This window comes from Mixophyes fleayi, chromosome 4, assembly GCF_038048845.1.
Source record: "Mixophyes fleayi isolate aMixFle1 chromosome 4, aMixFle1.hap1, whole genome shotgun sequence".
Lineage (NCBI taxonomy): Eukaryota > Metazoa > Chordata > Amphibia > Anura > Limnodynastidae > Mixophyes > Mixophyes fleayi.
The window spans coordinates 329,371,541-329,398,566 of NC_134405.1; the positions used below are offsets into that span (position 1 = coordinate 329,371,541).

Sequence of the window (27,026 nt, forward strand, 5' to 3'; positions counted from 1 at the left end):
GGAATGTGTATATGCCTGTAGTCTGTATACAGTAAGAGCCTGCCATGCTCACGCACACGCAGCAGCGCCGGATTCAGGCTTTGGTCATCTCTCAGGTTCGTGGTATTCAGTCGTATCACTTGCACCAGCTATAGGTCAGGTGTAAGTGCCGAGTGATGGTGATGATGGCTGTGTATGCAGCTAGAACATGTGCAATCAGGAGCGACTGTAAAAATGCAGTTTATGTACAGTAGGCATTCATAACATCTTAATAAATGTATTTCATGGGGAAAAAAGTAAAAAAATAAAATAAAATTTTCATTATTGATTATATTATTAACAGATGACAATCACTGAATAATTAGTTTTTTTTCTCTGTGCGTTCTTTTGGTACTTTATATTTCACATATGTATTGGATGTATCCTGCAGTGTATTGTCTGTTAGAGCAAAGTGGGTCTAGACCTCTATCCGCTCCTTGTTGAATATGGACGTGCGCATGTGCGGTGTATGTGCATTTTTTTAAAAACGCACATTACGTTTGTTTTGCATTTCTTAATAAATCCGGCCCTTACTGTTTTGCAAACCAGTATATTTTGAAGAATGTAACCTAAATAATTGAATGACCAGACTGCAAACATGCAGATTGGTTTAATTCTATCTGCATGAAGTTTGTATGTTCTCCCCATCTCATGTGGGTACAGACAATCCAAACACATACTGATTTATCTTTAGGTTCAAACTAAATTGTCTCTGGTGTGTGTGGGTTTGATGCGGTAGGGGAAATTAATTGTAAGCTCCACTGGGTCATGGATTGATGTGCCTGAATATTTTTAATGACAGATATTCTGCAGAATATAACTTTATCTTTTAATAGGCACTTGACACAGATGCAACGTCCTGCAGAGCTCTACAGATGCAAGTAGACTACACTAATAATATATCAATGAACAATAGAATCTGAAGTGCCAGCAAGACAGTGAATTGCAGTGAAAGAGTTAAAAGATGCCAATGTTGATCTGCACTGCCTAAGCTATTGCTTGTAAAAGAATATAAAGTCTGCAAGCTTCTTTTGTTTTCCAAATGCAGTAAAAGGAAGGAGTTTTTGAGTGACACGTTCATGTCCCCCCCCCCCCCCCCACACACACACACACTGGGGCTCCTGCTGGAGGAAACGGGGTAGTTCAGCTTTAAGGAACTGTATAAGACATTAGCCTCACGTTGCATGAGTGACGTCATCTGTTCTTGGCTGAAACGCTTCTGTATTCTGTCTCTGGTTTCCAACCAAGGCTGCGGGCTGACTGTATGCACAAGGCAATGATTCCCAGGTGAACTGATCAACCAACTGTCTTCTTTGTTACTTTATTAATATCGCTTGCAGAATGCTGATTTCACAGTGATTGCATGTATGCTTCTCCAGGGCTCAGCCTTAATTTATCATTAACAAAAATATATATTTATTTTTGCAGCAGGGATTAAATGAATTAGGTGCATGTTTTTCCTACTCCTGATCAGAGCTGCATGCCTTCATTTTTTTTATTTTTTTGAATGTGTTGACTTTGAGTCCCTCAAAGGGACTAGCTGATCTTGCAAAATATTGGCCATAGCAGGCTCCGTATTTACCTTGTTTAAAGGGAACAGAGAGAATCTGACAGCAAATACTAAGCCATATCTTCCTCTGCTGCCTGATCTAATCTTGGCTGCATTGTTGCTGAGACGAGGGATAAGACTAAATCTTGGATTATTTGGCAGCATAAGATGGGCTGAAATACTAAACCTTATTTAAATTAGGCTTGTGTAACATGTAGGCACCCTTTAATCGCTGCCGGTTGTTGTAGTGATACAGCTATTTCTGTTTAAAGGATACTGATAACACTGAATGATTTGTGCTGCTGTCCACGGTGCTGAAATGTCTTCGTTGCTTTCCCTCCCCTCTCACCCCCCCTCCCTCACCTTCCATTTCAGAGGAGACTAAGAAGAGCTGCTCAGAGGATGAGACACAGGAATACAAGTGATTGTGAGCCCCTGGGTACAGAAATCTTTCAGTTGCTGGTTATATGCTGCTGACAGTGAATGGAGGAGCAGGATGAAGGCTGAAGGTATTATGTATGTGTTGTGAAACAAAAGATCAGTCTGCTTGCCCACAGGGAGCTTGCTGCCAGAGACACAACAGGGAGGCTGCATTTCTTTGCTGAGGGCAATCTAGCCCTGTGCAGATACCAACACTGCCCTGAGTTTGACCAATGCTGGGGGGTCAGTGCCCAGTGCTTCTGCTAATATTTTCCAAGGAGGATGCAGAGCTTCTAGAGCGGTGGATCCATTTGGGCATCGTGTCTGCTTCTCCCCTAGTTCCATCTCTCTGTTCCTGATACAGACCGTTTGCAGGCAAGCTGTTGTTAGCATCACTCTGTGCCCATCAAACTGAGAAGATCGGTGGAAAGATCAGCTATGTTTCAGGATCTAGTTTATCAGCCAGGCACTTAATTTGGAGGTCACTTGGTAGGTTGAAGTCAGAAGTGACTGTATTTGTTTTGTTTTTTTCTATTGAGTTGGGTTCAAACTAATGACTTACCTGCTCGTCACAGCAGCCAGAACTGACAATTGCTATGCTCAGATTGGATTTTGTGTGCGTGAACATCGTGGTCTAAGAGTGTTTTTTTCGGCTCACAAAGCAGAGTCTGTGGGTCTCTTCTGGCCTCCAGCAAAAAAAAATCCAGACTCTCCATTGAGAAAATGTTGATGGGTCTATGAAAGTAAGGATGGCCGCTGGAAGATTATTGCTCTACGCTGGACTATCTTTAGCTCTGTGTGCCCTGGGCATGCTAGCCGTGGCTATCTGCTCTGACCACTGGTATGAGACGGATGCCAGACGGCATCGGGAGAGGTGCAAAGGATTCACCAATAGAAGAGTTGATCCTGGCTTCATTTATAATTCCAACAACAACCTTCCACTGAGGGCTAGTAGGTCCAAGCTAGATCACTGGGAGGGCAAGTTACTTCTAGCAAGGAACAGGAGGCAACTCTTTGCCATGAGTGCAGCCGATGAGTGCAATAGACAATACAATTCTACCAACATGGGCCTCTGGAGGAAATGCCACCGGCTAGGATTTGATCAAGATATAGAAGACATCATTGCCAAAGGTAAGATAACTTTACATTATGTTGCACTATGCATTTTACATCACACTGTCTGCTGTAACATCTTGTAATCACTTCAACATGTTGGAATGCAACAAATAGCTATTTAGTTGGATTTGGTTGGTTGTTCAAATGTTGCACTGGTCTATTTTCAGTAATTACCAATGACCTATATGGATGATTTACTGTTTTTAATCTGTTATTTAAGTACCCTATATTGTGATGATTCATGATTTGCTGGACAGATGAGAAGCATGTGTCCAGGACCACCTGCAGGTGGAGCAGATATTATTGCACATGGACATGACCACCTGCAGGTGCAGCAGATCTTATTGTACTTGGTGATGACCACCTGCAGGTGGAGCAGATCGTATTGCACATGGACATGACCACCTGCAGGTGGAGCAGACATTATTGCACTCAGTAATGACCACCTACAGATGGAGCAGATCTTATTGCACATGGACATGACCGCCTGCAGGTGGAGCAGATATTATTGCACTCAGTAATGACCACCTACAGGTGGAGCAGATCTTATTGCACATGGACATGACCACCTGCAGGTGGAGCAGATATTATTCCACTTGGCCATGACCACCTGCAGGTGCAGCAGATCTTATTGCACTTGGTGATGACCACCTGCAGGTGGAGCAGATCTTACTGTACATGGACATGACCACCTGCAGGTGGAGCAGATCTTATTGCACTTGGTAATGACCACCTGCAGGTGGAGCAGATATTATTGCACTCGGTAATGACCACCTGCAGGTGGAGCAGATCTTATTGCACATTCTCATGTTTCCTGATTTTCACTCACTTTTCCACAAGCTACAGCTATTGTTCTTCAATTGAGAATGTGTGGTGTTGAGCTATCTAATGGGTGACTAATGCGATCCACATGCTATAATAAAGTCTGCTTCATCTGTATGTGACCAAGAAAGGAACAAACTAGTAAACTTGCCCATTTGTTATAATCTATGGAGATGTTTTTGTATATGTTCTCTTAAAGCGTAATATAGGCTACACTAATCAACAGCTGCACCTCTGTATGTGGAGAATGTGATCACCCATTTGAATAAGTGTAAGGGTTAGATCATCCAAGTGCCTGAACTGTCTTCTGGTAAATCACTTTATATGTAGTTTCCTTGTTTATTAGTCTCCATCCAACTAGCCCTTTACTTTCCTTATTGGCCTAAATGGTTTTAGTCTTTAGAATGGATTCACTGCCATAATGAAAGGGTTTAGTGGATTTGGAGCCATGGCATTTAATTCAACTTCCTCAGGCTAGTCACATCTCTAAACAGCCAACATTCTGAGCAAAATGTTCTACATTTACTTAAAGCAGCAATCCCACATAGATTTGTTTGTTTTTTTTTACATTTAAATATCCCATTAATGTACCTTTTAAGCATGCATTTTTTTTTTTAGATATCCTCCTACAAACCATTATCTCCTTTTCAAAAGCTAAGATAAATGGCTGTCAGACACAGGCACAGTCAGTCTGCTACACAGACACAGGCTCATAGGTCCCAATGTGTCATGTGACGGCAGAGGGGGATGTCACAGTGGATACAGACTTCAAAGGGGGAGTTTTGAATCCTCTCTGCTCACAACATCATGTGCCATGTGACTGTGGTTGTCACGGTAGTCCAGAATCCTAAATCATTAATCACAGCTTGAAGAAAAATTCACAAGAGACAAAATTGCTAAATGAAGTGACTTACTAATTGTCATCTGTGTACTTACTGATTTGCATGTAACCTAATCGTATCAGTTCAACAAATCATTTGGGGGGGGGGTACAAACATGCAAACATGTGAAAATGGTGATAGAAGCAGAATTCACAAGTGCTATGTTATAGAAGTGTATCACTGTATCAATGCTGCTGTATAGTTCTTCTGTGATATGCTTACAGTGTACCCATATCCTACACGCAGTGGAAGTTCCTCAAACCTCAGTTCTTAGTGAATTGTATGCTCATGAATCCTGGTTTCACCCACAATATAGCTGCGTCTGCTGTGCATAGATGATGACTACACTTTATCATACTTATCCTCAAACATTTTCTTTAGAAGGTTCCGTCCCTTATTACCGAGATTCAACTTCCCAACCTGCAAACTTTCTAAAATATAAATGATCTGTTTTGTTTATGTTTAGCGTGTACCCATGTACAGGATGGTTTGGTTTACGACAGATCAGTCTATTGTAAAATATCGGACTCTTCATCATTTAAGCCAAGCAACACTGATGTTTGTATTGGTTTGTTGTAGTCGATGAATAAAATATATTTCCACTTTATTCAATATATAGGATAAACAGTATGAATGTGCAGCATTTATCTGTCTTTTGCATACATACAGCATTTAGGACCAGCAGGAAAACAGCTAAAGCAAACAAGTGTTTCACAGAAATCTATGGTATTTTTCCTGCATTATTATCTGTCTCAGTCTCCATAGGGCTACACTTAGTAACGCATATTCTGTTGATAGTATAAATAAGTATAATACAAGGGTTCTCGGGACATAATCAAACCTTTGTTACTACCTTATACATTTATACTATTCTGTGATTTTATAGGCTGCAATATGCTGTTCTCTGCCATTGAAATCTGCTGTTTGACAACTGGGGGTAAATTTATCAAGCTGCAGGTTTGAAAAAGTGGAGATGTTGCCTATAGCAACCAATCAGATTCTAGCTGTCATTTTGTAGAATGTACTAAATAACTGATAACTAGAATCTGATTGCTATAGGCGACATCTCCACTTTTTCGAATCCGCAGCTTGATAAATATACATGTGCAAATGCGCCTATATGTTTTGCCCAGGATGCATAGGGCTGTAGAACAAGAATGCCGCATTTATACCGGCTGAGCGGAGGAGTTGGGCTGAGTGAAAGTGATCCTACTGTAGGGAGTAGGGACACCAGCGTGACTCGTTTTGAGGAGCAGTGCAATTTCATCTTGTAGAGCAGATTATTGGAATGAAGTATATAGGGGTGGATAGGTTGTATTTTCAGAGGAGTTTCTTGCTGTGTGCAGCAATACACACTCTGGAAAAGGTTGGAGATGATGTCTCATTTTATACTTTTAATGGCACCAGTTTTGTGCCTGAATGATTAACTTCAGCGGAGAAGCGCGTGGGGTAGGGGTAATGAACAAGATTGGGACCTATGGAGAGGCAACGGTGCCACCCCAGTAGTCCCAGTATAATGAGCTTAATAAGGTACCCATTATACCAAAAAACTTCACACACCCACTTTTCATAGATACTAATTGAATAAAAAGTTTAACTCACCAAAACCCACTTTAACAAATAAACTAAAAACATATTCTCTTCTTTGTTTTACTCGGATAGTCCAGTAAGAACCCCCCTTGCCCCCAAAAAAAAGTTCCACCTGCACACTGCCCCCAATGCTTGTGATTGGCTGGGTGGTGGAGAGGAGGTTTACTTGAAAGTGATGGTACTAAAGGGTTGTAGAGTACACCTTGCTATGTAAAGTCAAAAAAATGTTCACGCCTCCCCATACCTAACACTTTTACATTGCAGAGGCTGCTCCCGTATGTGAAGAGGGGCGTGCATCTAGATTTGTGCAGGATGGACCACGGAGGTGCCATGATGGTTTTCCTGGTGCACATAGTAATTGACCTTCACTGCATCATGCAATAAAAGCCCTCAGAACTTTTTTTTTTTTTTTTTTTTTGCTCATGTTGTTTTCCTGCTGGGTGAAAACAGCTTGTGTGAAACCATAAGACAGCTGTCTCAGTCTGCATCATTAATATAAAGAAGAATAGCTCAAGGGATCCAGGTTCCTGATTATTTAGGTTCTTATGCAAGAAGTGTAGAAGATAATGTTTTTTTTTTCTTCTTCTTGATCCATCATAGTCCAAATGGAAAAAGACAGGTACTCAAAATATCCCCACAGAGAAAAACAACCCACCAGAATTCTAGCACTAATGACCTGAATGAAGAAAGGCCGGATTCATAAATAATTTGCTTTACCTGCAGCCAATCAAAAGCATTTTCCCACTCTGGACACTTGTGATTGGCTGTCGATGAAGGGAAATCCTGAGCAGTCCCTCTATGATCTTGTTGGGGGTGTTTAGAACTAGAGTGTGGATGTGTTTTTATGGGGAATTTTGAGCACAAAAGAAGAAAAATAATATTTTATTTTCCATTTGGACTACAACAGTCCAAGAAAGAAAACTTTTTTTTAAATGTTTAATAAAGTAGTGAAAAAGTGATTTTGGATAGTCTTTAATTCAATTAAAATTAAAACTTGATGTGTTTTTTCCACTCTTTTGGCATAATGGGAAGGGGTCTTAGGGACCCCCATCCATTGTACTAGGACCACCAGGGTGCAAAGATGCCACTTCAGGTCCCGCTCTTGTTCATTACCAAGGCACTCACAGTCTACATGGACCAGCAGCCTCCGTAAGTTTTGTATCTCATCCTTATCCCCATAGAGGCACCAGCCCTGCGCTGACCAGTCTGGAGCTAGTGGTGGAAAGTGGGTGCCTCTGAGTGGGGGGGGGGCATAGCGCCCACACGTCCTGTACCCATGTTCAGAGCTGTCACTTAGAATTCTAGCGCCTGGGGCAAGAAAGACAAATGCCGCCCCCCTAACCCTCAATTTTAACCAAATGAACCTAAAATATTCCTAAATTGCGCCCCCTTCAGCTTTGCGCCCTGGGCGGTCGCCCCTGTGGCACAGCCCTAGTTACGGCCCTGCCCATGGTAGTACCACCACTGGCACTGGGTATGAAACAAAGCATCGGTCTCCCAAGAGGAATGTATCCACAGCAGAAAGCTCGGCAGACCTGTATCATATCTCAAAGATAAAGCAATTTATTAAGTCAAAGTTGCAGGAGGGAAAGTGCAAGATAATAATTGAAGTAATCTGAAGGTGGACACCCCCTTTAATTGATATTACGTTTTTGTCTCTTTGACTTCAGGAGACGCCACTATATTTCAAAGTACAGAACACCAACAGCTATTTTATAACAGTGTCCCTTTAAAGACAGGAGTGTAGTGTTGCGCCGTGGTTCACTTTAACTAGCGGGGCAAGAATGAGGAACCTGAAGCAAAAGGAGTGCCTGTAAGTAATTATATAGAGAAACAGAGCTCTCTAATGGTCTGCAGAGGTTTCAGGAACCAAGCGGTCTGTAAATCCAGTTTTAGGTCATTCTTGGGTTCTAAGTACCAGTACAAAAAATACTTAGGGGTAAATGTATCAAGCTGAGAGTTTGCCGGCGGGTTTGAAAAGTGGAGATGTTGCCTATAGCTAGAATCTGATTGGTTTTTCAAATCCGCCAGAAAACTCTCAGCTTGATACATTTACCCCTTAATTGTTGATAATATCAAAGGGAAGGTATAACGAGGCAATGTTTTGAAGTTCTCTAGAGTGTCGTAATTAAATTATCGACACATAAATAGGTATTCATAGATAATTATTAGTAATTAGTAAATAAAATAAAGAAAATTAAAAGTTCTGCAATAGAGGGACGATAAAGTTAAGGATGTTACAGGTTTATACAGTTGCTCCTTATGACTTAAACTTTTACTAGTCTCTCATGATGTGAATAATATACCAGTGCCTATGAATATGATTATTTACACGTGGACCAGAGATTATTGCTGTGAACGTTCTACATGAAAAGATCAATGATCAACTTAGATGGTTTAGCCTGGAGATAACTGCGTTCATTCCTGATTAGTAAAGCTACGTGTCCAATGACATCTGTCCTTTCTCTGTGAAAGTTTTTGTTGAGCAGAGACTATTAAATAAAGTTACAAGACTTTAGCAGCTCCAGAGAGTGAGCTTCTTATAAAACGTGTTGTGTATCTTATCAATAGCATGTAATAACAGTCTGCTCCCTCCCAAGCTGTAGACAAAATTTTGGCCTCCAGACTGTGGTAGCTGACAGGACGATTCTCCTGCAGGCTGCACAAGAGGAAGCTTATTGCAAGACTGTCTTATGATAGATTGGTCAACCTTCCTGATGCAGTAAATGGGATGGTGGTAAGAGATTGCCACATAGTTTGAACGAAAATAATGCTGGCAAAATATATATGTTACGAGATATTCCCTGCCCACGCTATATTTAATATATTCATGGAAATTCTCGGCACATGGGCAAAAATCCAGTTAATTTTCCACAGACAATCTGAAGAGCTGGGTGACTATTTGTAATTAGGTGGTTCTACCGGTGGGTTTCCATATTTGGTGATCTATGTGCTTTAGAAGAAGATTAAAGCATGTTTTAATTCTAATTAATAAATGTATTATATGGAAAATACTCCCTTTTATACAATAAATATATGTTGTTTATTTCTCTATAAATGTTGAGGTAAAACACACAGAGCCTCATTGGCAGGAGCTGGGGGACCCAGACAGTTAGGCTGGGTACACACTACAGGGCCCGATATCGCATTAGTGTGTACAGCGATGAACGATTATCATCCCAAAAGGTCATCATAACGTTTCATTTGATTTTTAAACTGAACTAAAAATGTTGTTCATTGTTAGAACGATGTTGTTCCAATTCTGCAGTGTGTATGTACTCAGGACCGGCAGTGTCCACAGATCTCTATGGAGTGTGCAGAGTCACAATCTTTTTTCAGCCGATGGTTATGACAGATGAAGAGCACAGTTCTGAAGGTAAATCATGTAAAACGTGTTTAGTGTGTACACAGGAATCGACATAGTGATCAGGACTTTTTTTTTCTCAGTCGTTGATAAAATCGTTTTATCGCATCTGGATTTATTTTTGTCTACCCAGCCTTAGAGTTGGGAGGGGATGTGTAAAACAAAAAAAAAAAAAGCAACCAGTAATTCTCTGACTGTAAAACAGCACTGGGGTCATGAGTTTGATTCCCGACCATGGGCTTATCTGTGTGGGGTTTGTATGTTCTACCCGTGTTTGCATGGGTTTCCTGCTGGTGCTCTGGTTTCCTCCCACACTCCAAACTCATACTGGTAGGTTAATTGGCTGCTATTAAATTGCCCTTAGTCTCTCGCTCTGTCTGTGTGTGTGTGTGTGTGTGTGTGTGTGTGTTAGGGGACTTAGATTGTAGGCTGTGCGCTGAAGATGGTGGCAGACACAAGAGGAGCAATAAGAGAAGTAACTCAGCAATGTAAAGAGAGATAACGGAGGGAAGAGACAGCCAGGGGAATAGTGGGGAGTAGAAGCAGTGGATGGGGAAAACAAGGGGGAGGTTAAAACAAGCAATAGGGGGCAAAGGAGAATATAGAAAGTGCAGTTGGAGACAGACATAAGTGGGGAACAGAAAGTGAGGAGATATAATGAAGGATAAAAAGAGGAATTAAAGTAGTAATATGTAGGGATGTGCACCGGCGACTTTTGAGGTCTCGTGTTTTGTGTTTTGGATCCGGATTTTCGTTATTTTTGAGGTTCGGATTTGTCTCGCAAAACACTTGACGAAAGGTCTCGGTTCGGATTTAAGGTATTGGATTCGGATTTTTTTTGAAAAAAACATAAAAAGTTTAAAAATCAAGTTTTTGGGCTTATTTTCACTCCTAGGCTATTATTAACCTCAATAACATTCAATAACAAGCATTTCCACTAATTTACAGTGTATTCTGAACACCTCACAATATAGTTATTAGTCCAAAACGTTGCAAAAAGGTATCTTTCTGGACTGCGTAGAGGAGTGGGTCACCACAATATCTTAAAAACCCTGAACTTTTATGATTCGCACCAATAATTGTACCTGGACTGCGTAGAGGAGTGGGTCACCACAATATATTAAAAACCCTGAACTTTTATGAATCGCACCAATAATTGTACCTGGACTGCGTAGAGGAGTGGGTCACCACAATATCTTAAAAACCCTGAACTTTTATGAATCGCACCAATAAATGTACCTGGACTGCGTAGAGGAGTGGGTCACCACAATATATATAATAAGAAAACCATCAACTTGTTTGATTCGCACCAATAAATGTACCTGGACTGCGTAGAGGAGTGGGTCACCACAATATATTAAAAACCCTGAACTTTTATGAATCGCACCAATAAATGTACCTGGACTGCGTAGAGGAGTGGGTCACCACAATATATATAATAAGAAAACCATCAACTTGTTTGATTCGCACCAATAAATGTACCTGGACTGCGTAGAGGAGTGGGTCACCACAATATATTAAAAACCCTGAACTTTTATGAATCGCACCAATAAATGTACCTGGACTGCGTAGAGGAGTGGGTCACCACAATATATTAAAAACCCTGAACTTTTATGAATCGCACCAATAAATGTACCTGGACTGCGTAGAGGAGTGGGTCACCACAATATATTAAAAACCCTGAACTTTTATGAATCGCACCAATAAATGTACCTGGACTGCGTAGAGGAGTGGGTCACCACAATATCTTAAAAACCCTGAACTTTTATGAATCGCACCAATAAATGTACCTGGACTGCGTAGAGGAGTGGGCACTGGGCACCACAATAAAATATATAAAAAACCTTCAACAGGTCTGCATTACACTACACATACGGCTGCTCCTCCATCCTCTCCATCATATACATGTTGGAGTTTTAGCGTGTGACAACCTCTTGTTTTTGATAATGTCAGTGCATTTTGAATATTTTTCAATTTGCCCCACACCACTGAATGTACTTTATCTATGATACGCATCTATCTATCTTGACTGCGTAGTGTGGTGGCCCCGGTACACAATTTGGTACCGAGGCCACAATATAATTAAAAAACCCTCCACGTGTCAGAATTCCACCAAACAAGTATCTGGACTGCGTAGTGGGGTGGCCCCGGTACCCAACTTGATACCGGGGCCACAATAAAATAAATACACCCTCCACGTGTCAGAATTCCACCAAACAAGTATCTGGACTGCGTAGTGGGGTGGCCCCGGTACCCAACTTGATACCGGGGCCACAATACCTCCTCCAAACATGCTACAGACAATTCGTCATTGAGATCCCATTAAGTATGTTAAAGACAGACAGGGTCCAAGTGTTATTAGTTGACTTTGTAAAGAAAAAAACTGTCCCTGTTGCACATAGTCGTGCAATGAAGACTTACTTTTTCATTTAAAGGCACGATCTTTCAAGTGTAGTGTTTGTAAGTCTAAGTCATATTATACTTTTGGTAAAATTGGTTATTTTTGTTCCTCTTTATGTTAATTAATTAGTAATAGAATTAAAGTAGGAAATAGAATTAAATAGAATTAAAGTAGGAAATAGAGTGGTATAGAGTTGTAGTGTGGTATAGATAGAGTGGTCCACACAATATAATAATAAAACCCTCAACTGGTCTGAATTCCACCAAACAAGTATCTTGACTGCGTAGTGTGGTGGCCCCGGTACACAATTTGGTACCGAGGCCACAATATAATTAAAAAACCCTCCACGTGTCGGAATTCCACCAAACAAGTATCTGGACTGCATAGTGGGGTGGCCCCGGTACCCAATTTGATACCGGGGCCACAATACCTCCTCAAAACATGCTCCAGACAATTCGTCATTGACAGACCCCAGACAGACAGGGTCGTAGTGTTATTGTTTGACTTTGTAAACCCAAAAAAATGTCCCTGTTGCACTTGCACATAGTCGTGCAATGAAGACTGACTTTTTCATTTAAAGGCACAATCTTTAAAGTGTCAGAAAGAGAGAGAAGACACAGGAGAGGAGAGTTGTAGCTGGGGACCTGGGGTGGAAGCTCCCAGGCTCCCCCAGCATTGCCTGGAAGTCTGAGCGTGGTGACTGAGCCAGGGCAAGGAATGTGTGCCCTGGATGAGGGGGAGAACTCCATGCCACTATAGTGAACCCAAGAGAGAGGGGGACACTGCACATGGAAGAGGCCCTGGAGTGAGGGCTGCTACAAGAGGCATGGTAGCTGTAGTGTCAGATCCTGAGGCTGAGAGTACACAGAGTGACGTGTCAGAGCACAGGAGACATTATCCCCGCAGAGGAGGGATGAGCTGCAGTTGAGAGGTCTGCTGTTGAAATAGGACATGCACACTTTAACAAACCAATCATTTCAGCGACAGGGCCTACCAAACAACTTTGACTGAAATGATTGGTTTGTTTGGGCCCCCACACCAAAAAAGCTATTCATCTCTCCCTGTACAGACTAAACAGGCTCTACTGAGGCAAGATGTCGTCCTCATCCTCAACCTCTGATTCCTCTCCCCCTACAGTGTGTACTTCCTCCTCATCACACATTATCAATTCGTCCCCGCTGGACTCCACAACCACAGGTCCCTCTGTAGTATCTGGAGGGCAGTGCTGTACTTCATTGAGGAATTGATTATTCATTTTTATAAACATCATTTTTTCAACGTTGTGAGGAAGCAACCTCCTTCGCCGCTCACTGACCAGGTTCCCCGCTGCACTAAAAACTCTTTCCGAGTACACACTGGAGGGGGGACAACTCAGGTAAAATAGAGCCAGTTTGTACAGGGGCTTCCAAACTGCCTTTTTTTCCTGCCAGTAACAATATGGATTGTCTGACATGTCTACTTGGATGGTGTCAGCAAAGTAATCATCCACAATTTTTTCTATTGTGACAGCATCCAATGCAGCGAGAGTAGACATGTCTGCAATGGTTGGCAGGTCCTTCAGTCCGGACCAGATGTTATCAGCATCCCCGCCAGTGCCTCTTTTGGGAAAACTGAGCTTTTTCCTCGCAGCCATAGATGTGGAAGAAAATGAGGGTGGAGCTGTTGGCATGTCACGGTCCTCTTCAGAGGACAATCTCCTGACCAGCAGGTCTTTGCACCGCTGTAGATTTGTGTCCGCCGGAAACAGAGACACAACATACGCTTTAAACCGAGGATCGAGCACGGTGGCCAGAATGTATTCCTCTGACTTTAAAAGAGTGACCACCCTCGGATCCTGGCAAAGCGTACGAAGGGCTACATCCACAAGAGCTACATGCTTGCTGTAATCGCAATGGCTTACCAGCTCCTCCCTCACTTTCTCCAGCTGCTTCTGCAACAGCCTGATCAGGGGAATGACCTGACTCAAGCTGGCAGTGTCGGAACTGACTTCTCGTGTGGCAAGTTCAAATGGCTGCAGAACCTTGCACAACACGGAAATCAGTCTCCACTGCGCTTGACTCAGGTGCATCCCCACTCCTTTGCCTATGTCGTAGGTGGCTGTGTAGGCCTGAATGGCCTTTTGCTGCTCCTCCATCCTCTGCAGCATATAGAGGGTGGAGTTCCAGCGCGTCACAACCTCTTGTTTGAGGTGATGGCAGGGCAGGTTCAAGCTTTTTTGATGTGCCTCTAGTCTGCGGTAGGCACTGGCTGAATGCCGAAAGTGTCCAGCAATTTTGCGCGCCACCGCAAGCATCTCCTGCACACCCCTGTCACTCTTCAGGTAATGCTGCACCACCAAATTAATGGTGTGGGCAAAACATGGGACGTGCTGGAAATTGCCCATATTTAATGCCCGCACAATGTTACTGGCATTGTCTGACACCACAAATCCCCATGAGAGTCTAAGTGGGGTAAGCCACTGGGAGATAATTTCCCTCATTTTCTCTAATATGTTGGCAGCGTTGTGCCTCTTATTAAAGCCTGTAATGCACAATGTTGCCTGCCTTTGCATGAGCAGCCATTTTGTAGATGCTGCTACTGATGCAGCTGTTGCTGTTGCTGCGGAAGGGGATGCATCTACCCAGTGGGCTGTCACAGTCATATAGTCCTTCGTTTGCCCAGAACCACTTGTCCACATGTCCGTGGTTAAGTGGACAGTGGGTACAACCGCATTTTTAAGAGCACTGAGGACACTTGATCGTACTTCTCTGTACATTTTTGGTATCGCCTGCCTAGTGAAGTGGAATCTCGAGGGGATTTGGTACCGGGGACACAATACCTCCATCAACCCTCTAAATCCCACTCCACTGATGGCGGACACCGGGCGCACGTCTAACACCAACATTGCAGTTACAGCCGCAGTTATACGCTTTGCAATAGGGTGACTACTATCGTATTTGGTGGTCATGGCAAACGACTGTTGGACGGTCAATTGTTTGGTGAAAGACTTAGCGGTCTTACGACTTCCTCTCTGGGAAGATGACCGACTAACAGCAGCAACAGCAGCAGTGGCAGTAGTAGGCGTACCGCTGCAGGATTCCTCGGATGAATCCCGTATTGAGGAGGACTCAGTCTGGCTGGTGACTTGGGCTGCAGGACTGAATCTGATGGAGATTGTGGAGGAAGTTGACGAGGAGGGTGTTGCTGGTGTGTATCCAACTGGACCACGGGATTTAGGTGTCCCTGTACCAATGAGGGTCCTAGCCCCAGTTCCTGAACTAACCACTGAACTATGAAGGTTATTCAGGTGACGTATAAGGGAGGATGTTCCTAGGTGGGCAAGATCCTTACCCCTGCTTATTTGAGCTTTACATAAGCTACATATTGCCATACATTGGTTGTCTGGATTTGGATAAAAATAACTCCAGACCGAAGAGGTGCATTTTTTGGTCTTCTGACCAGGCATGACGATGGGCTTTTTCATCCCATGGACATCAGCTGTTTCCCCCCCCTGGTGCCTCATTTACAATAACCACATCACCATCCTCATCATCAAGTTCCTCCACAGCGCCAGCTACATCATCAATAGCCTCCTCCCGAGCCACCTCTTCCCGTACAGTGATGGGAAGGTCAGGCTTGACAACCACCAACACCCTTGGACTCGCCTTGGGGATTTGTGATAATTTCTCTTTAGAAGGCAGAGTTGTTTGCTGTTTTGTTGCTGACAGCATAACTCTCTTCAATTTTTTGTAGGGGGGGGGAGGAGGAGGAGGGCTAAGATCCGTGGGTGAAGCTGAACCACTAGTCATGAACACGGGCCAGGGCCTAAGCCGTTCCTTGCCACTCCGTGTCGTAAATGGCATATTGGCAACTTTACGTTTCTCCTCAGATGATTTTAAGTTTCTCTTTTTGCTACTTTTTCTTAACTTGGGCTTTTTGGATTTTACATGCCCGGTACTACGAGATTGGGCATCGGGCTTGGAAGACGACGTTGATGGCATTTCATCGTCTATGTCATGACTAGTGGCAGCAGCTTCAGCATTAGGAGGAAGTGGGTCTTGATCTTTCCCTACTTTATCCTCCAAAGTTTTGTTCTCCATTATATGTAGCACAAGATACTGCAGAATGTGTGAACTTGGTAATATTGCAGTACCAATGGACTTATAATGCTGGATTGGTTTTGCAAATTTGGTTATAATTATTATATATATTTTTTTTTTTTTAATTTTTTATTTTTTTTTACTTTTTTTTTATTTTTTACAAACTTGGGAATAATGGGGAAATAACTATGCCCTTAGAAGCACAGAGCACAGGACACAGCACCACTGGACTGAACAGGACACGGCACAGGACCCAGCAGCACTACGGAACTCAGCAGGACAGAGCACAGGACACAGCACCACTGGACTGATACTGCAGAATGTGTAAACTTTGTAATATTGCAGTACCACTGGACTTTTACTGCTGAATGTGTGAACTTGGTAATATTGCAGTACCAATGGACTTATAATGCTGGATTGGTTTTGCAAATTTGGTTATAATTATTATATATTTTTTTTTTTTTTTAATTTTTAATTTTTTTTTACTTTTTTTTTATTTTTTACAAACTTGGGAATAATGGGGAAATAACTATGCCCTTAGAAGCACAGAGCACAGGACACAGCACCACTGGACTGAACAGGACACGGCACAGGACCCAGCAGCACTACGGAACTCAGCAGGACAGAGCACAGGACACAGCACCACTGGACTGATACTGCAGAATGTGTAAACTTTGTAATATTGCAGTACCACTGGACTTTTACTGCTGAATGTGTGAACTTGGTAATATTGCAGTACCAATGGGCTTATACTGCAGGATTGGTTGTGAAAATTTTGTGGTAATTAAAAAATATTAAAGTAGTTTTTGGTATTTTATAAAAAAAACTTTTTTTTATTTTTTTAAACACAGGGGAATATTGGGGAAATAACTATGCCCTTAGAAGCACAGAGCACAGGACACAGCACCACTGGACTGAACAGGACACAGCACAGGACCCAGCAGCACCACTGACCTCAGAAGGACAGAGCACAGCACACAGCACCACTGGACTGATACTGCAGAACACAGCACAGCACAGCACAGCACTAAACAGCACAGCACTAAACAGCACAGCACAGCACTAAACAGCACAGCACAGCACAGCACAGCACTAAACAGCACAGAACTAAACAGCACAGAACTAAACAGCACAGAACTAAACAGCACAGAGGACCACCTAACACACCCTCCCTCTACCCTGATCAATGCCCGAGTGAAGATGGCGGCGACTAGCGGGGAATTTATAGGATCCGAGTATCGCGAGATCCGACAACGGGATTATGAGTCAGAGCCTCAGTTTCACTTTTGAATTTGGCGCCAATACCCGGATCTGTCTCGGATCCGACTCGGATCCGCAACGTTCGGGTGGGCTCGGATTTCAGAAATCCGAGCGCGCTCATCCCTAGTAATATGTATCCACCTGTAATACATGCATCCCTACCTCCTTTATTCATATTCTTTTATCGGTACCTTCCCCACCTTAATGCAATTCAAGTAAATTAAATGTAAAATAAAATAAAATTAAGGAGTAATAAATGGGACAACAGAGGGGGTAATAGACAGAGTTATAGAGAACAGAGGAGGAGAAGTAAAGGGAGTGTAAGGGGAGAGAGCGAGCAGCGTAAGAGTTCCTAGGAGATTCTATGTGTACATGATTATTAATTATATAGCTGGTGATATTAAATGGTCTATCAGCCCTACCAGAAATAATTTTTTTTGAAAGTCTTGCCGAATTCAACGTAAGAAAAATAAAAATACAGTACAAGGCTTTTATTACAAGTAAATAAGTTTGTGTATATGTAAATTTATATATTTATTTAAATAATTTATTAAAAGTGCAAAATGTATTTGTTAAAATGGAATAGAAATTTAATAGAGATTTTTGATAGTTGAAGAAGTTAGGGTCAATTAGAGCCTCTGTTGATGTGCTACCCATACATAAACTCCCTCTGGCATGCTGCAAACTGTAATACAGGTTCCACCTAGAGGCGCTGAACGTGTCCCTGGGTGGCACTAGATATGCCAATGGGTGTAACTAGACACACGCCTTTGGCAGAGCAGGACACGTCCCCTTCAACAGCACACTGCTTAGTTTTTACTTGAGGAGTCTCCCTCAAATGATTTCTCAAAAGTTGGCAAGTATGGTCTAATTCAGTCTGTGACTTCCTGTTGCCTCCATTCCCCTCCTCAGATCATGTCACTGCCCCTGTCACATGCAGCCCTGTCCTCACTGACACATCACTCATCTCCTGATATACTCTGTGCTGCTGGAGGACCCTGCTCCTTCCACTATATAACTCTCAGTCTGTGGCTTCCTGCTGCCTCCATTCCCCTCCTCACATCATGTCACTGCCCCTGTCACATGCAGCTCTGTCCTCACTGACACATCACTCATCTTCTGATATACTCTGTGCTGCTGGGGGACCCTGCTCCTTCCACTATATAACTCTCAGTCTGTGACTTCCCACTTTCCTCCATTCCCCTCCTCACATCATGTCATTGCCCCTGTCACATGCAGCCCTGTCCTCACTGACACATCACTCATCTCCTGATATACTCTGTGCTGCTGGAGGACCCTGCTCCTTCCACTATATAACTCTCAGTCTGTGGCTTCCTGCTGCCTCCATTCCCCTCCTCACATCATGTCACTGTCCCTGTCACATGCAGCCCTGTCCTCACTGACACATCACTCATCTCCTGATATACTCTGTGCTGCTGGGGACCCTGCCCCTTCCACTATATAACTCTCAGTCTGTGGCTTCCTGCTGCTTCCATTCCCCTCCTCACATCATGTCACTGCCCCTGTCACATGCAGTCCTGTCCTCACTAACACATCACTCATCTCCTGATATACTCTGTGCTGCTGGGGGACCCTGCTCCTTCACTATATAACTCTCAGTCTGTGGCTTCCTGCTGCCTCCATTCCCCTCCTCACATCATGTCACTGCTCCTTTCACATGCAGCCCTGTCCTCACTGACACAATCACAGGAATGGACGGGTCACTGCCCCCCACAGGAGACAATACAGTAACGCAATGAGATCCTAGTCAAACACACCTGCTCATTTTAAAGAAAATCTTGTTTGTAATTCCAACAATGGTGATAGTTTCGGTCATGGAGACACCATCATTTTGCTAAGTGATATTAGGAGAACAATTGTTACATTATTGATGTACAGAACTAGCACTATACATTGTGCGTATTATACATGATTTCAAAAAGAGATTAATGTGTTCATAGTGCTTTAACTATGAATCACAGAGTTCCAAGATGTATTCTTTCATATAGAAAGTAAAACAGACATCATGCAGAAAATATAATATAAACATTCAGATGTTTTATTGAGTAATAGAGGAACCGGAAATACATTTATACAAGTTATTACCTGGTAATTCCTTGGAAGAATTCCACCATTGCTTTTGTATTTGGCCACTTGGTGGCCACGGTCACTTGATGTATTATTATTATTACTAGTTAAAAGTCTCTATCAAAATGATGGAAAAAAATAAGAGTAAGAAAATGTTTGAATGTTCATGCTGTCCTTTTATTAAGTGGTCACTAGCTGGGGCAGACCATACTGCACCCAGTTTGAAGTTACCCTTGTGGAAGCATTGATTGAATAGTTTGTCAGATGGCTCCTCAGCTGCAAAATGCTTAGCGTGGCCAAATTCACAAATAGTGTTCATGGGAACACAGTTATGAGCATTAATATCATACATTCTTGACCTGTCCTCCGGGAGATCCCAGAGGACAGGTCATGTGACAGGGGTAGGGGGGGGGCGTGGTGACATCATCACGTCACCATAGCACCGCCTCCTACTATAAAATGCTGAAATTCACGTCATTGACTAGCAGGGATGGGGCTTAATGAAGCGATCGAGCCAAATTAGGTTTTGCTTAGCTGGATAAGATATGTAAATAACATTTAAGGGGTGTAGAGGGTGTATTAACATGGGCGTTCCAAGGTATTCTGCAATTTATAAAAGAGTAACAGCTCTCAGGCATTCCCTCCACCCTCTCCTGGGACCTGAGGTGTCACGTTTACTGGCTTCCAGTCACACACCCCAACCCCCGCCCTGGAGCCCTGGTTACCGTCCGTGCACTGATATAATGCATTGGTTGACATTGCCTTTCCCATACTTATTATTTTAATGCTTGAATTACCCCGCTACAGTGATGGCAGAAGGGCAGGAGACTCGCTCCATCAACCAATCAGTACAGAGTAGCCAGTGACGTCTGAGTTGTGTGCCCAGTGTGCCCTCAGTGGCTTCTAGTATCCTTATATATTACTGTAGGGAGTACATTATTCCCATTATATATAGAAATAACCTAAATGGGTCATGAAATCCAGCAATGCTCACTGTAAGATTACAATGATAATGCTGAATTATGTTTTAATTTTGTTACAATAGAAAGGATCATCACAACTGTACATGTAGCGCCCTCCTATGGCTTTGTTATTCACACCTCCCAGTGACACCAGGAACGGTTGCTTATCGATATAAGGCCGGTATGAGCGGAGGAGAAGTGTTTGGGGAGAGACTGACAGCCAGGGGCCTGGGATGGAGGGGGTCCGGGGATTCCCGAGAAATGTGGGAGCTGGTCCGTGGCTTGCTGCCACGAGCAGCTAAAGTACATCATAAGTGAGAGTATATGAGTGACATGGGACAGATTTGAGGGAGATATATATATTGTTGGGTGGGCCCAATTCCTATACCGTTCATACAGTTCCCAAATTTAGAGACAGGCTATGTGCTTATGTTGGTAAAACTACATTAGTATAAGATGGTATTACTGAAGAGATCGGTCTAAAACCTAAAAAGCGAATACATGCATGATTTGTGAGGTAAAAAATTAAAATAAAATGAAGATAAACATCCGATATGAGAGCCATGGTATAGATGGTTTAATCTTTGTGCAGGAGGAGGATGTAGAAATGTATGTGATGCAACATATTCTTGTACATATTTATTTTAGCGTTATTTACAAATCAAGTATCGTGCTGGAGTGAAGAGCAGCGTGCATAAAGAGTTTGGATTTTGTAACAGGGATGGTCTGACGCCCAACTTACTGTGAGAACTATTGCGCTGCACCATCACACAACAACACCTGTGACCCCACTGATAAGATATTGCTGTAAAACCCGCGGGACCCCCTGGTCACTTATGCCCACACCCAAGCGCTAGCCAGGGCAGAAGACGAGTGCAGGTGAGGAGGTGCATTACTCACCCATGTGCCCCAGGATCACACACACAGTGCAGGGGGTTAAATACAGTCAAATGAGATAATTATGATATAAAAGATAATAGAACAACAGCAACACATAAGGTCTACAATATACAATCCAACAGTGATTGTGAGACAACCCACCAGATGGAGTGAGAACATACAAGCCATACTTGCTTACCTCCTGGAATGTTCAGGAGACTTGAGGAGTTCTCCCGGGAGAGAGGGCTACCCTTCTGCATCCCGCCTACTTCACAGGGGTCATCCTGGCCCCGCCCACTGCGCTTTGATGCGAATGGCGGCACTGTGTGGTGGGGTATTGCGGCCATCTGCTCATGTTGGTTTGACACAATGATGTCCACATGTTTGTCAATCTGACCATTACTAGAATACTTTTAAGATACACACACACATACATACACAAACACAACTATTCTATGTATTTTAATTGAAAAACTTTTCACAAAATATTTTTTCATTGAAGAGTTTGTACAGAAAGAACCTAATCTGATAAACGTAATATACGGAGCGTGCCAGAAAGAAAATTGCTTAATCATCACCACTCAGTCTATCTGCACACATAGGGGCAGATTCAATTGGGCGCTAGGTGCTGCCGGACTTCGCCGGCCAATAGAGTAAAAGAATCTCCACTCATTTTCTCCTCACATGTCTATGAGACCCAAGGGAAAATGAGCGGAGATTTGAGTAAATATGGCTATGGGTCTCCGCGGACTGTTGCGGAGACACGTCGCAGCACCTCACGATGAATGGAATCTGCCCCATAGCTATGCAATTGTGCTGGCAATCAACATTTTCAAGCTGCAATGACCAAAGTGCTGAAAGATCATTTTAGTTAAAACCTTTGGATTAAGATCTTCTGTGCGCCGCACACATAGCGATAATTGTAAGAGCTCATCAAAATGCGTTCATGTTGTGAGAATCGTGTCATCATCATGCCCTTAGAACCAATACTTACATATCTTACTTACCGACTTCCCTGACCTACATTGCTGTAACATGCCAGAGGGTGTTCACTTTGGAGACAGGGGCTGATGCAGAATTGGACATAAAAGGTGTATTTCTAATGCACCACTGCTCGGAGGGGAGTGCAAGGGCAGGGGAAGGAGTGGTGCTGAAAATAATGTCATTTTAGACACGCATCCTGCGTCAAAATGTGGGAGAGTGGGCATGTATGTCACTACCTATGCTTAAGCTTCTTATATTTAAACAAGTTGGTGACTACAATGGATGAAAATGTGTTAGATCTCTATATGAAACATGTATCTCTATAAAACAAACATCATCCAACCAACATTGAACGGTATTAATGGAGTGAAACCAGAGAAAAATATAGCACGTGCTCGATATAGACCATATTATACATGGTACCAGCTGTATGGCAATATAAGTGCCCATACATGTATACAATACAAAAAGACAGATGCTGTCAGCACTCCTAAACATTCTTCCATTCATATTGCTATAAAAAAGATATATATTTTCTAAACTAAATACATTTTTCTGTATGATGTTACTTTACATATTGTGTCCGTCAGTACAGCTGGACCTGAAGATTAATATAGACACTGCTTAATTTGTAAATAAAAAATAAGTGGAACTAAGAAATACGACATATGCTGGAAGGGCAAAATTATATTTATACATTAAAAGACTATGGGGCATATTTATGAAAGCACGTGAAATTAAGCTCCCTGGGTGTCCTCCGGATATTTATTAAAGGTGCACCGCAGCAGATATCGTGGATATCTGCTGCTTTGCACTCCTCTTCATTTTTGGGAGCAGTCACCATTCTACAGTATGGTGACTGCTCCCAGCTCAAATCTAACAAGTTCCGGAATTTTTTTTTTTTTCGGAAACTTGTCTTGATAATGTACGCCAGCCGAAGCTGGTGTACATTATCAGAATTGAAGAAATCCAATGCTGTCAGCTCTGCTCCGAAGAGCAGAGGTGCACAGCGCATGTGTGGAGGGATCACATGATCCCTCCCTGTCACTCACAGCTCTCTCTCTGCAACGATAATTGCAGAGACAGAGAGGGGATCTGTGTGCGCATGTCCAGTTCTTGGAACTGGACATGCGCAATTGAAGAATGAAGAGAACGAGGAGAAGACCTGGAGACAGCGCTTCCGAAGAGGGGGGTAAGTATGATTTTTTACATCACAGAAAAAGCAGTTTTTCGGAACTGCTGTTTCTGTGCAGGGTTGTACATAAATGTGAGAAATAGTTCAATCATTGCGATAAGGATTGAAAACTACTTTTCACTTTATGTGAATATTGATAAATGTGTCCCTATGAGAGTAACAGAAGTACTTTCAAGCCCTGAGATATAATGTTAATAACAAGCTCAGCCTCGCCCTGTATAAGTATACACACCCACTGGTGTCTGAGTGTCAGAGACTTTCACTTTCATTTCCCACTTCCGCTGTCAGCGATGGCGTCTGCTGATCTGAGACAGGAGCTGGACTGTTCCATCTGCCTGAACAATTATACAGATCCTGTATCACTGAGATGGGGACACAACTTCTGCAGGGTCTGTATAGGGGCTGTATAGATCGTGTGCTGGATACACAGGAGGGGTCTGGAGTTTATACCTTTTCTAAATGCAGAGCAGAGTGTCAGGAGCATCTTGCACTGATAAGGAACTTTGTGGGGAGATTTCGGTCTACTCAGCCAGATCAGGAGGAGACTGAGATCTTCTGCACTTACTGTATTCATCCTCCTGTACCTGCTGCTAAATACTGTCTGCATTGTGAAGCTTCTCTGTGTGATAATCACCTGAGAGCACACAGCAAGTCAGCAGAACACGTCTTATCTGATCCCACCACTTCCCTGGGGAACAGGAAATGCTCCGTCCATAAGGAACTCTTCAAATATTACTGCAGTGAGGACTCTGTCTGTATCTGTGTGTCCTGCTGTCTGATCGGGGAACACAGAGGACATAAGATTAAGTCACTGGAAGAGGCCTCTGAGAATAAGAGGGAGAAACTGAGAAATGTTCTGCAGAAACTAACCACAAAGAGAGAGGAGACTGAGAAAAGAGTCCAGAGACTGCAGGAACACAGGAGAGAAGATCAGGAAAAAGCATCTGGTGTAACAGAGAGAGTCACTGCCCTGTTTAGAGACATCAGGAGACAGCTGGATGACCTAGAGAAGAGAGTCCTGAGTGAGATCTCCAGGCAGGAAGAGAGCGTTTCACTCTCAGTCTCTGATCTGATCCAGCAGCTGGAAATAAAGAAGGACGAGCTGTCCAGGAAGATGCATCACATTGAGGAGCTGTGTAACATGTCTGATCCAGTGACTGTCTTACAGGAACCAGACACAGGTGACTTGTGTGATACTGAGGACAGAGAGAGACATGATGACCAGGTCCATGGTGTAGGAGATCTGGATGTGGGTCTCATCTCAGATACATTACATACATTATCTGATATAATAACAGGTATAAATACAGGAATATATATGTGCAGGAACCTGCAGACATATTACTGAATATAAACACAGCTGGTAATGATATACATATATCAGGTGACAGTAAAACTGTATTCAAGTCAGATATAAATCAGAATCGCCCAGTAACACCAGAGAGATTTGAGTATAATCAGGTAATAAGTACCGGGAGATTTTCCTCAGGGCGACATTACTGGGAAGTGGAGGTCAGTAAATCAGGGAGCTGGTTGGTAGGGATGTGTTATCCCAGTATAGACAGGAGAGGACGTGAGTCATACATTGGAGATAATAGCAAGTCCTGGTGTTTGCATGGTTACAATAATCAGTATGTAGTGATACATGACAGAAAAGTGAACCGGTTACCTGACAATACTCCCTGTTATGGATTCAGGATATATCTGGATTATGAGACTGGACAGATGTCCTTTTATGCTCTGTGTGACCCGATCAGACACTTACACACCGTCACTGCCACCTTCACTGAGCCCCTTCATGCTGCATTATATTTAGTGGAAGGATGTATAAAGATATCTGGGAGAGTCAGGAGCTGGGAGAAATTACCATAATATAAGATATCTGCCCAGAGACTGGTGACATCACAGGAAGGGGAAACTGATTGGTGGAACATGCAGCCAATAGGATGCAGCAGTGGGTGGAGCTACAGCTGAGCTCCTCCTGTATTGCTCTAGAATCTAGATAATTGTATGACCAACTTTCCCATGTTAGTCTTCTTATGGGTGTGTTACATGTGTGTCCAGCAGAGATTACAGTTGTAAATATATGTAACTGTGATCTCTCCAGTATTACTTCAGCATCCTTTCCTGTACAAATGTTTTAATGGAATATCAGTCATCATGATGTATTATTGTTATATGGTGAATAGGCATATATATATGTTTTGCTGCATTTGACACCCAATTGATTGAAATGTGTATTTGTTAAAAGGCTGAACACACTTTATGTCCTGAGATTTCCATTTCATAATTATAGCAGCCCTCGGGCTAAATTATCCCCATTTTCAATTGGAAATTCTATGAGGCGTGTATCCTGCAAAATATAATAAGTGTACCAATAATCTTCCAACATTTGGGGCTTGTTCTATTAAATATCATTATATAATATTTGATTGCTAACTGGGGCAATCATTATTTATGATGGGCATAACACATTACTATTTCATGATTGAGTCACCATTTATATTGCACACATGTGGCACTACAAGTGTCAGCATGCTCATGAGCGCAAGTGCATGCTGGCACTTGTAGTGCCATATAATAATTGATATTCCATCATAAATAATTATTGCTCCCATTAGCAATCAAATATTATTCCCCCCTACTATAATTATGTATTCATATAGCCCCCATATTATAATAATATAATAGTATTGCCTCTTTAATATACTGGAAAATTAATATTGCCCCATAAGTTAATAATAAAGTTTTGTGCAATAATCAATAAATAATGATTGTCACAGTAATTAATAAGACAGTGTTGCCTCCTCTTACTTTGTGAATGGAAAACACCACTTTTGTTTTGGCTGTTTTGCAGGTGGTTTCCTGGCGGATTATCAAACTGCAGCTAAGTAAATCTGACGGTTTGTGTTTCTATCATGGTAAAAATCGGGTGACGTGTATATTGGAGCTTTGTTAAAATTTGGTTTTCAGGCGGTTTACTGGCGGTTTGACCTTTAGTAAACTGGTGGTTTCATCACACCGACTTTTAGTAAATCTAGTCCTTAGACATGAAAAATCAGGACAAAATAAGGCCCGCCCCTGATCTACCCCAAACCCAGCCCCGGTTGTGTAAGCACTGCCTCTTTAGGACAGCTGGGAGGTATGTGTGTATATACTCAGCTTATATTCCAAGTGTGATTAGCGTGCTGTGCTGTGTGTATGAATGTCCTGTGCTATTAACTACGGGGATTTTCTTGTTTCCAAATTATGCTTTGTCCATTTTGGTCTAACGCCATCTTTAAATAATTGTAATAAATCTAATATTTGGCCAAGAAATGTGTCTGTGCTTATGTTTAACTTGTCATCATATAAATATCTTTTGTAGTAGCTTATACAAATCCCAGTAAAAGTTTCCTGGTTTTATAAGTGCACTTTG

At 42.5% G+C, this 27,026-nt stretch overlaps 2 protein-coding genes across 2 annotated transcripts in view; both read left to right on the forward strand.

Annotated features, from left to right (window-relative positions):
- Positions 1–1,218: 1,218 nt before the first annotated feature.
- The window catches only part of TMEM178B (transmembrane protein 178B), a 321,902-nt gene continuing 296,094 nt past the window's right edge, over positions 1,219–27,026 (forward strand). The window contains exons 1-2 of the mRNA XM_075210358.1: positions 1,219–1,305; positions 1,943–3,118. Coding sequence (XP_075066459.1) covers positions 2,725–3,118 — 394 coding nt within the window. The 5' untranslated portion in view covers positions 1,219–1,305; positions 1,943–2,724. The remainder of the gene's footprint in view (positions 1,306–1,942; positions 3,119–27,026) is intronic.
- Positions 23,976–26,135, forward strand: LOC142149599 (E3 ubiquitin-protein ligase TRIM39-like). The gene is given in 2 exon segments (XM_075204921.1): positions 23,976–24,906; positions 24,909–26,135. Coding segments are annotated over 2 exon segments (1,503 nt in total). The 3' UTR covers positions 25,481–26,135.